This window comes from Culex pipiens, chromosome 2 (genome assembly GCF_016801865.2).
Source record: "Culex pipiens pallens isolate TS chromosome 2, TS_CPP_V2, whole genome shotgun sequence".
In the NCBI taxonomy this organism is placed as follows: Eukaryota; Metazoa; Arthropoda; class Insecta; order Diptera; family Culicidae; genus Culex; species Culex pipiens.
The window spans coordinates 47,968,816-47,980,991 of NC_068938.1; the positions used below are offsets into that span (position 1 = coordinate 47,968,816).

A 12,176-nucleotide genomic window follows, 5' to 3' on the forward strand; every position below is an offset into this window, starting at 1 on the left:
CCAAACTGTTGGTAAAAATACAAACTTTTACCGTAACCAGAAAAAAATTGCCCAGACAATTTCAAAAGTCTCCCACCAACCTTACCTTTAGCTTCTCCTTGATCTCGCTAATTTGCGCTTCCCGCTTCTCCTCGTACTGTTCCATCTTCTGCTCGAGCACCACCTTCGAGTGCGTCTTGAACTCCTTGTCCAGCTCGTCCTTCTTGCGCGTGGCTTCCTCGATCTTGGCCATCTTGGCGGACCAGTCGGCCATCTTTTTGGCCTCGAGCGAGAGGCGCCGCTCCTCGGCCGCCTTCAGCTTCTCCTCGATCTCCTCGGCGGACATCGGCTTGCCGGGCGTCGGCGGCAGCTTCGGCAGCGTCACGTTGATGGTCGGCTCGGCCAGGATCACCTCGTAGCAGAGGCCACCCTTGGACTTTTCCTGGCACCGGATTTCGGTCGCTAAAGAGGGGAGAGAGATGGAAGCAAAGAAAGGGTATATTAGAGGGGTTGACCTTGGGAGGGGTAATGCTTCGATTTGCGTTATTCACGAACTGGTGGGGTCTTGTTCATGCGACTTGACAAATATTTGAACCGAACCCCAAGCCAAGCGAAAAAGGGACGAAATTTGATACGCATAGAAAGTGTACCCCCGTGTACACGAAAAGAACCAATTTAGTTTGCTAAAAATAAACGTTATGATATGATGGCCTATCCGTAGTTCGAAAAAGTTTGCCGATTGAGTGAGCTAATCTGTTATTTATGTTTGCGTAAACGGACGATAATCTGCAAACAATTTTCCTTCGGTTGTTTTTATTGAGGTTCTAAAAATAATACCGAGCCCTTTTTTAGTAATTAGTCTTGAAGAAGACAAGGTTGGTATGCCCATAAAATACTTCTAAATGACAATTGTCATAATTCATTAATCCGTATATTTTTTTGAGATTGACAAAAAAGAATAAAATCGATGCCCCTGTGCTCTCCTGAAATATTTGTTATGTTAATATAAATTCAGTTGAGACATTCTTTTGTGAACTTTTCTTTCCATTATTTTTTTAAATGAAAGTAACATTCTCAAAGAAGTCAAAATTATTTTACTTGTTTTCCTGAACTATAGCAAAAAGTTAAAAAATAATGTAAACGAAACTTATCATAGGTGAACTTCCAACAAATCTGAGCAGCTAACACAACAATGTATCTTCCCTACAGTTGAAAAAAGCAAAGCAAAAGCTGAAGATTGAACTTTTACGTATAGTTTCCTAAATCATCATTTGTATGCAAAAACCCCAAGTCCGACCCAAGAGCTTTAGTTCAGCAGTCCTGAGCTCTCGTGCCAGATCAGACTTTAATTTAGCGCCATGAATAATTTCGGCTCGGTACACTATACATAGGGCTAGTGATTTTTCACGGCTCAAAAATTGAAATTTCGCGGCATGCCAATTACAAAACATTGGAATTTCACGGCAATTTCACGGTACTCGAAAATCTGCTTGAAATAAATGCAAAAATATGTTATTATTGTGTAGAGGAAAAATACTTTGAGAATTAACAATATTTAAAAAAAGATCTAAATATTAATCCCTGACACAAAATATTCCTGGCAATTTTGTTTTATGAGTTGTCCAGTTTTTCATCTGAAAGATTATAAAATTTTATCATCAAAATAATTAGCTAAAGTGTCTCCAAACAAAAACCATTCTTAATTCACCAAAGTAGAATTATAATATTTGATTATTTCGAATAAGTTTAGGCAAAGCTCCATTTATAACAGTTTTGCAGCATTTGTTAATAACAAAAAAAATATAAATTTAAATTTAAAAACTTTAAAAATGCAATTTTTATCAACGTGTATTATATTTTAAAATTTTATTAAAAACTTTATTTCTACCTAAAATATTGAAAACATTTGGAATTCTTACTTACGTTATACAATGAAACTTATTTATCATTATTTTACTAAATTTAACAGAGATTTAAAAATAAAATAGCTTAAACTATTTAGTGGTAATTTTCATGAGAAAATCAGCATTTCGATAGAGATATTTGATCAATGATCAATATCTTCAAAAAAATGAGATCTAAATTGAACATGCAATATTTTTTTATTTATCTTAACAACTGCTGCCAAAATGCTCTACTTGTGGTTTGTTTCAATTTAAAAATCAAATTTTTAAACACTGAGGAGCAATTTTTCAAGAGATTTTACCAATTTTGTGGCATTTCACGGTGTTGATCAGATTTCACGGCCAAGGGCAAATTTCACGGATTACGCGGCTTCCGTGAAATCGCGAAAAATCACTAGCCCTAACTATACAACGTCGTGCCTTGGCTGTCTGGCTCCGCTCCTTTGGAATAAATCACACAAAAGAAGATGCTCCGTCCCTTAATGAAGTCCAAACGAAGAGAATCGCACCGAGAAAGAAATAAGCCCACCTTCTTACCGTTTTGGGGCCAGCCGTGTCCCGGGGACCGTTGCCAAAGGAACTGTAGTCCGTGTTATGGCATTACGGCGAGCTCGGCGGACGCATACGGATGCTGTCAAATAATTTTTACGACCGGATTTTGTCTGGTCCCCACCCAAGCCCGGGTTCGGAGGCCGTAAAATTTTCGCTTAGCTCACCTGGAACCGTCCCAAAAAATAAAAACCCCCAACTTTCCACGTTCCGGCCACTTGGGAGCTACTCCCCGCCCCTCCCCCTCTATTAAAGGTTGCGTTTATCGGATCAAGGATAAATTACATTTTATAAAATATTAAGCCACAAACGTGCGGAAAACGGACGTCGGGTACAAATCGGTAAATTGCTTTATGGCCATCCTTGCCGGCCGATTGTTGTGTATGTCCTGTGGCCACTATTTAAAGTGATAGGATAAAACGCCCGTCCGGAGGATTGTGGTCGTTTATTGCCTTAGTCTTACTGGCTGATGGCGAAAGTGTTACTCGGACTCGGAGGAAACTAACCCAACTATATGTGGAACAAAAGTGGACTACCAGAGCCATCAGTGACAATACAAGCTCTATCCGGTTCATACGGTGGTAAATTGTTATAAACGTCCCCGCGGGAGCAATAATGGACTTCTGGCACATACTGGCAGGTCAAGAGTCGTTGTGTGCTAGAAGCTGAGAAAATGGTACAGGCAAGTTTGATTTGGACCATAAGCAAGGATGAGGTTGCTGGAATTTCATCGCAACAAACTGAATGATCTTGTGGTTATGCATGTTTTTACTCCCCAATATTTCTCGAATATTTAAATTAATATATTCTAATCCAACACTTACGCAGCAAGTCCCATGTACTTTTCTTGTCAATATTAATGATTGTATGTAGTACTCAAGCAGGGCTGACGAGACTGAAAACAAGTCACGGAAAAGTGCGTGAATTGTGGTGGAAGCCACAATGCGAATTTGCGAAGCTGTGCCATTCTGAAGTAATATTTTGGGTAGGAAAAAAAAGCATTATAGATTTTCGTAAGTTTTTTTTCGAGATTTTTAATTTTGTATTTTTGATATGGATGAAACTTGTTCCATGCATTCCCTATTTCAAAATCAGTCATGCGATCATTAGTTTTCCATACGAGGATCATATAAATATTCCAAAGAGCAAATTACTTCTGCCATCGCACCACATATCTAGAGTTTTTTTTTAGAATAGGTCCTTTAAATTATTGTCTTTCATATGTTTATAAGAGCTATTAAAAAAACTGTAGATATGAAGCCAGTATTGGAGTTCATTAGGTATCTAGCCACCAGCCATACTACTTGAATTTTATGCACATATCTAGAGTATTTTTTATAGGAAAGGTACAATCATATTTTTTTATGCATTTTGCGTGTTTTTGAAAACCTCCGACTCAAAACGGATTTTATTCCCGATTAACATTTTGGATTGAATTCCCGGAATACGTATTTTTTATTTTCGTTTTTTTTGCCGTATTTTAGGGAACTGTGAAAGGCATTTTTGGAGTTTAGGATGGTGAAAAATCTGGTGCCAAAGAACAGATTATTTTTTAAAAGAAATTTATTGTAAAAATCAAAGATATTGTGAAACAAAATTTCAAAAATCATTTTCAAATGCAAAATAAAATTTGCAATCAAAAGTAGTTTTAAACATGTTGAATTTCTAGCATTTATGAAATACCAACTCAAGCAGGAAAAGCATCCCTGTTTAAAATATTGTTGAAAAGGTGAGAAAATTTCCAAAACGGCCATCATGGTTCGGTGACTAAGTGGCGGTCATTTGTCCATATAAGCCACTCAATAGGATGAACTGTTCCAATGAACGAATGAACACGCTAGAGGACTATACTCTCGCAAAATAGCACTTTCCTCACGTTTCTTTTCGTGAGGATTATCCCCTCGTTCTTTACATGTACATCTTATTATTTTGTTGATCGAACTGCTGGTTGCTGAGGTACAGTTCTCTAAACTATTGGATCGATCTCTAATGTAAAAAAAATGGTGAAGGTTTCTTTCCAATACAAAAGATTTGAAATTTTAAAAATTACAGCATTTTGAAAAGTCCAAAGATTTTTTTGAGTTCTTTAAAAAATAATGCTGATTTTATAATTACGAAATTTTATTAATTGATAAGAGTAGAAAATTTCACAAAAGTTAATTTTTTAACATTGAAAATCGAATCAATCGCGAGTTAATAGGGCTTACTTCGTCAACCTGACTTTGATAACGTCATGATTCAAATTCCCGGACGCTTCGAAACCCGGACACTTCATCTTGTTTTATCAATTATTTGGATATAAGTTCGCATTATGAATGTTAAAACTGTGTTATTTGATGAATTCCAACATCAACTTTCATTTTAAGTTTGATTGAACGCTGTAGTTAATGCCAAAACAATCAAATACAGTAAAATTATAAGTTGCGAAATGCGAAACTAGAGGGTGACGAGCGGGAATTCCCGGGAAATCGACCATTTTTGGACCTCTCGATTCCCGGGAAATTTGGTCGAGACTCCCGGGAAATTTTAAGCTTATGAATATCGAAGCAAAATTATATAAACTAATAAGCTAATCAACTAATTCGAAATTGTTTTTGTCATTGGATGTTAAATTTAATATTCGGTGTTCAAGTTTGAATAAACCAATGCATCTCTAATCTTCTTATTCAGAAAGTTTAAATTTTAACTTAAGCATACCCAAGTAACCACAAGCACTAGATCAAAACTCTAAATTCACTCTAAATAAACATGTTCGATGCTATGTCACTTTATATAGTCTTTGAAAATGTTTCGAAACATTTATAGCATGAAGCATTATTGCTAACTGTATAATTACATTTAGAACTTCCTATTAGAGCTTCAAAACATTAAGCACAATAATGCTTCAAAGCATTAATGGTATGATTTAATGTCTCTATAGAGTAAGCCTTTAATGTGCCATAACACTAAATCAACTTCTGAAAATGCTTTGAAACTTTGACATTTCTTTTAATGTTTCAAACCACTAAATCCACTTTAGTAGTAGCAATTAATGTCGTAAAGCATTCGATCATAAAATGTAAACATTACGGAAAATTGTTCCGTGCGGCTTTTCGGTAGGTAAATTTGGATTATTTGGGACTATTTCGAAAGTTATCAGTTATGTTTATCATTCTGCAGGATCTGGGTGTTCATTTGAAGGAATTTAAATGGAAGATTGCGTTCGCGAGCACCAACCGTACCGGAAGAATCGGTTCAAACTGTGGCGGCTGTGGACCCGGAACAACCATCGTTGCTGACCAGTGCCGCAAATAGTACACTAAACTCACCCGTCGTAGGCCGGAGCAAGAGTTTGTTTTCCTCCGGGACGGGTAATTTGCTTGCGCGGCAGCTCAGTCAGCGGAAGAACCTCGCCGGCAGCGGAGGACACTTTAAAGACTTGAAGGAAAAGTTAGTGGCCAGCAAAAAGGGCATCTAAATTTTGCAGTTCATATAATCGTGAGTGAGGAAAAATAAACGAAGATTTTGTTGTTAACTATTTAGTGTTTTATATATCGCGAAAAAGATAAAGATGCACAGAAAGCCACACATTGTGCATGATGGTATCAGAAGATCAGCTAAACAAGACTACACAAAAACTACAAATTGAACTACTTTTGTTGTACGTGAGAAACATATCGATTAAAATCTTCTCCTGAAGCATACTCCTCGACAGGAGAGATGATCGGCGCGTGAAATCAGCAGGGAACATTCAACAATAACATCTAGGTTCGATTCTTTAAAGTGGGGCATTGCATCAAAAAATTATCCAAACAAGCTGAGAAAGCTCCTTCAAGTAAAAGAGAAAGAGAATAAAAAAAAAGAGAGCGACGTTGAAAAGCTTTTTGATTCCACGGCCAAAGTGTCGGTAAAGTAGTATTTGTTGTTTTTCTTTAGTGTAGTGTTACTCTATATCAACATTTTCCAGGGTTACTGTATATCACCTCTGAAAGTCGCCACTTTTAGCTTTTATCCCACTTTAAAAGGGAATATAGAGTTATGTTACCGTAAATGGCTTATTTTATATACCGATATAGAGTTGATATAATGTTACTTTTTAGTGTCCCGTGGTTACTTGGGTACTTAGCAGTTATTGTTTCTAATTATTATTTCAAAGAGGAAAAGCCTTTTCAAGATAAGTATAATTTACATATCCTCTCTCGAGCATAGCAATCCTCTTAATCTAGTTTTTTTTTGGTAATGCTAAGGTTTTTTTTTCTTTTTCGATGTCAATAAGTTGTTTTGTGTTTCGCATCAACCTCATTTTTAATTAAACAAAAAAACTCTGGCAATCTTTATAAAGATTTGAACATATGGATTTTCCTAATAACTATTTCGTCAATTAATATTTACAGTTGGCATTAAAAAGGAAAAAAAAAAAATTTTAAATTGTTGTTTTGAGTCGTTATTTATCATATTGCAAAAATCCCGATACTGGGAAATTATATATTAGCTTTTTTTTACATCACAAAAATCTATAAACAAGTTTGTGCAACTTTTGAAAAATCACTTAGTACGAATTAAGATTCGTAAACATTTTAAACTACAATTATGAGTCCAAAAAAAAATCAAGAAGCGATCTTGTATTTGCAGATTCAGAAAAAAATTAAAGGTAGACAGTTCCCGATAATAACGAGGCTAGTAATTAACGTTTTATTGAAAAAGTATAAATTAATTGTATCTAAATTCATTGAAAAGAAACACATTAATTACTTTTCTTTATAAATGATTGGCACTATTGGCATAGTTTAAAAAAAACTCCCGGGTCCCGGGAATTCCCGGGAAATTACAAAATTCAACTCTCGATTCCCGGGAAATTGAAAATCTCGAGAATCGTCACCCTCTATGCGAAACATTTCACTTGAAATATTTCATAGGCGTTCGAAGCACCGGCAAGACAAAGCAGAGATTTATGGTTTCGATTTTCTTAAATTCTAGCAAATTTTTATATAAACTATCGATTGTTTTGATGTTAACAGCTTATTTCAGACCTAAAGAATGCCTTTCACTAACATTTCAGTCCAAATTTGTGCGATTCATAAGCAAAATCGAGTGTCCGGAATTCGAATCAGCTTTTATCAGTGTCCGGGATTTGAAGCACAACAAGTCATTTTAATTTTAAAATTCTGATGAAAAATTGTTAGTAAAGACATATTTTGCATGCATTTTCTTTAAACTGACTGTTTATACTACACAGAAAAAAAAATCATGGTAATATTACATCTGGGAAGGGGTACACAGCAAAAAATCCGATGGTAAAATCGCATGCAAAAGCATGCACATCACCTTTGTGAGCAAAAGCATGTAATATTGTATGCGAAAACGTGTACATAATAAGCATGTACAAAAGAAAAATAAATTAATGTTGCACACCCCAAAAATAACATCAATCTGTTGAGAGTCATATCCCGATTACCAAGTCCGCGCCCCAACCGTCTCGGCTATCTCACCGTCTTGTAAATGATGTGTCCAATGCCGATGTAGCAGTAGGTTTTCCGTACGTCGTATACTGAATTAGCTGCATACGATGTATGGGGAACATACAGCTACATCGGTGTTGATCCAGCTAACTTCACAGCGGCGAGATAGCCGAGATGGTTGGGGCGCGGACTTGGTAATCTGGATATAACTCTCAACAGATTGATGTTATTTTTGTGGGGTACAAAATTTATTTATTTTTCTTTTGTACATGCTTTTTATGTACACTTTTTCGCATACAATATTACATGCTTTTGCTCACAAAGGTGATGTGCATGCTTTTGCATGCGATTTTACACAGATTTTTTTTACTGTGTACATCTTTTATGTTAGAAAAAGTTGTAATTTTACCTCTGGAAATGTGTAATTTTACCACTTTTCTGGTGTAATGTCACATTTTCAGTCTAAATTGAGGTAAAATTACATCATAAAATAGGTAATATTCAACCTTCCAAAATTACAGCTTCCAAATTTACATTATTTTTTTTCTGTGTACATCCTGATGAAATTTCTACATTTCCAACTTATTACATGATTTTTTGCCAGCTATAACAAAAATGTTATGCTACTAAGTGTCCGGATTTCAAATCATGACGTTATTCTGCTTTAGTTTCATAAGTGCGACGCGAAGTCAAGCTCATTTTACTTTCGCCAGCTCTCCTATACGCGCAGAGCTCGTTCGCTTGAGTTCTATCGAAATTCTGTACACCTTCCCCATGACTGCATTCAAATGATTGCTGTCACCAGGCAGCACCGTACAGGCAAGAACAGAAGAAATAAGAAAGAAAAAGAAAAAGAATGCGGCAAGGTATGTGCCTTCGTGTTGCGCGGCTGCTTGAGTGTCGGGGTCGGCTTTCGTTCGTTTTAACTTCGTGTGCGTTCACCGACGGCCTCTTCGTCATGAAGGTCATGACAGAAGGCGCTTAGTCAGCATTCAACGATCGAGGTAACTGACTAGCTTTGACTTTTTTTTGGCTTTTCTTTGAACTGTTCTCTTTGAGTTACTCTTTGCTTGAACCCTTCAGGCTGTTTATAAACTTGTGTGTATTTTGCACAAAATTCGGCCATTATCCTATTTTTGCCTGTACAACCTCTACATTTTCTGGTCGATTCATTTTATGTTTTATGCAAAAGAAAATATGGCCTACTATTCTTTAATCAATCATAGCATAGTGTCAACCCCCACATTTACCCATGTGAAATAGCACACCAGTTTCAAAACATACAGTACAAGTTACCCTCCCAGAACATTTCGCAACATTCAGCGTGTGACAAACATGACGTCTGTTTCCAAAGTTCGAAACGGGAACACACCAAACAGGCTTCATTGCAAATGGGGGAAAACTTGAAACAAGGAGGCAGGTCGAAAACATGCGTTCTACATGCACTTCCCCTTTCGCAAAATCCACCATATCATAATCAACCCAACTTTCCCTCCCCCTTGTATTTTCAATTCAATCAGCCCCCAGACACACGATTGAGAATCAGTGAATTTACGGAGCCAGGCCGCCCCGCCAGTTTACGGTATCGGGAAGTGTACTTTTTCTAAGGGTAAAGTGATGATTTTTGGCATTCCTTGGAAGAACCTCAACAACTGACGCACAACCCCAAATATTCGCCCCACCGATAAAAGAAGAAGTTTTGAAAGTGTTTTCGGTTGTCGCCGTTGAAGGCTGGCAAATTTCTTTTTTTTTTTTTTTTTTGAATTAAATATACTTTATTGAATCTTTCTTATAATAATTACATTTGGTTTACATAATAAGTGGTCAGCTGTGGCTCTTCAGCTTTAGTTTGCTTTTCGTGATTTAAACACTGTTCATATTCATAACTTTAAAAGTATATGATTTATCATTTTTGTAACACTAGGTACAATGAAGAAAAAAAAAATTAAGAAAACATAACCTAACCTAAAACTAACTTAATCTTACCATAAACTAAACCAATCCTTGAATCAAGGGGTATTCAGATATAGCACATTTTTCCCTGAATTTCAAACATTTTTCTTGAATCTTCTGATCCAACATTTTTACTTCTGCTAATTCATGAACCTCACTTGATCTAGTCCAGCCAGGAACATTCAAAACCATTTTGAGTACCTTGTTTTGGACACGCTGGAGCTTCAATTTATGAGTTCTAGCGCAACACTCCCAAACAGGTACTGCATACTCAATAACGGGGTAAATTATTTGTTTGTAAACTGCTAGCTTATTTTTCAAAGATAACTTTGATTTTCTGTTAATTAAAGGATACAAACACCTGATGAGAATGCTGCACTTGTTCAATATTTTATCTACATGCTGTCGAAACAATAGTTTCGAGTCAAGTATGAGACCTAAATATACAACTTCCTTTGACCAGGGTATTGAAACATCATTCATTTTAATCAAAACATCATCCTTTGGGACAAATCGGGCCGATTTGGAAAGTGGAAAAATGATGGTTTGAGTTTTGGCTGCATTTATGCGAATTTTCCAGTCGCCAAAGTATTCGGAAAGAACGTCAAGACCCTTCTGAAGACGGCCGACTAAATATCTGGTTATTTTACCCTTATAAATAACGGCAGTGTCATCAGCAAAAAGTGACAACACACCATTACCAGGAAGAGTAGGCAAATCAGATGTAAAAATATTGTACAGAAGTGGGCCAAGAATACTTCCTTGGGGAACCCCAGCATCAATGTTGAATAATCCAGAAGCAATCCCATTCAGAAAAACCCTGAACGATCTCTCCGAAAGATAGTGCTGGATAATTTTGATAAGATACATTGGAAAACCGTATAAATACAGTTTATGTATCAAACCATCATGCCAAACATTGTCAAAAGCCTTCTCAACATCCAACAAAGCCATAGCAGTTGATTTAGACTCAAGCTTGTTCTGCTTGATGATTTTAGTTACTCTCGTAAGCTGATGAGCAGTATTATGCCCCTTTCGGAAGCCAAACTGCTCATTCAAAATTATATTATTATCGTTGGTAAAATCCAAAAGCCTTGAATAGATGACCTTCTCAAAGAGTTTGGACAGACTACTCAAAAGACTAATGGGACGATAACTTGTTGGCGATGTTGGATCTTTTTGAGGCTTCAAAATTGGTATGACTTTGCCCAGCTTCCAATTGGTGGGGAAGTAACCAAGTTGCAAACATTTATTGAAAATATTGGCTAGATGTTGAAAGAACTGATCACTCTGTTTTTTTAACACTAGATTAAAAATGTTATCAAAGCCAGGAGCTTTCATATTTTTCATTTGTTTAACTGCAACTTTGACTTCCTCACCAGAAACATGGGAATCTGCAGGAAATTCAAAGGTAGAGTCATTGATTGTTGAAATACTATTGGCAACTGATGTTTCTTTACGGCTGGTCATGGAAGCGCCAAGATTATGTGAACTAACAAAATGAAGCCCAAGTGCATTTGCCTTTTCCTCGGATGTAATCAAAGGAGAATCCTCAACAATAAGAGGAGGAATAGGCTTTGGTTTGTTTTTAAGAACTTTTGAAAGTTTCCAAAATGGTTTTGAATAATTCCCAAGCTGGCTTACATGTTTTGAAAATTCTTGATTTCTAATATTGTCAAGTCGGTCTTGTATGATTTTGTTCAAATTGTTAACTGAAATCTTTTTGTCATAGTCCCCAGTCCGTTGATATTGTCTCCTATAAACATTCCTAAGTCTAATCAAGTGTTTAGTATCTACGTCAATATCAGTTACCTTAAAATTAACAGGAACCTCCCGAACGTTGGCAGCCTCTGCTTGGTTGATAGCCTGCTGGATCACCTCCAGCGAACGATCAATATCAGCAGAAGTTTCCGGCTGTTGATCATAGTCGATGTTGCTGTCGACCACTTGCTGAAACTGCTGCCAGTCAACGTTGTGGTAATCTTTCCGGGTTGGTTGCCGCTGCGGAGTAACGGAAGCTCCAACCTCCACAACCACCGGATAGTGATCAGAACTCAACTCTTCAAACACCTCAGGATGAGCCACGTTCTCAGCCATATTGGTAATGAAGAAGTCGATGATTGAGTGATTCCCAGACCGAGCCACCCTCGTTGGACGATCCGGACTCACAACGTTGTAGTATCCGTTTTGCAGATCGTTGTGCAGAATCACTCCGTTCCGATTCCTCCTGCTGTTGCCCCAAACTTCATGCTTCGCGTTGAGGTCACCAGCGATGATGTACTTTGCGCTCCGCCGTGTCAGCTTCTGGATATCGCCCTTCAGTTTTGCTGCTGAACCATCTCTGGCATTCACC

General features: G+C 37.0%; 1 protein-coding gene across 3 annotated transcripts in view; it reads right to left on the reverse strand.

Annotated features, from left to right (window-relative positions):
* LOC120428320 (stathmin) overlaps positions 1-12,176 on the reverse strand; it is a 110,582-nt gene that overhangs the window by 14,551 nt on the left and 83,855 nt on the right. For all 3 annotated transcript variants that reach the window (XM_039593317.2, XM_039593318.2, XM_039593316.2), the window contains exon 3: positions 86-441. In XM_039593317.2, coding sequence (XP_039449251.1) covers positions 86-441 — 356 coding nt within the window. The remainder of the gene's footprint in view (positions 1-85; positions 442-12,176) is intronic.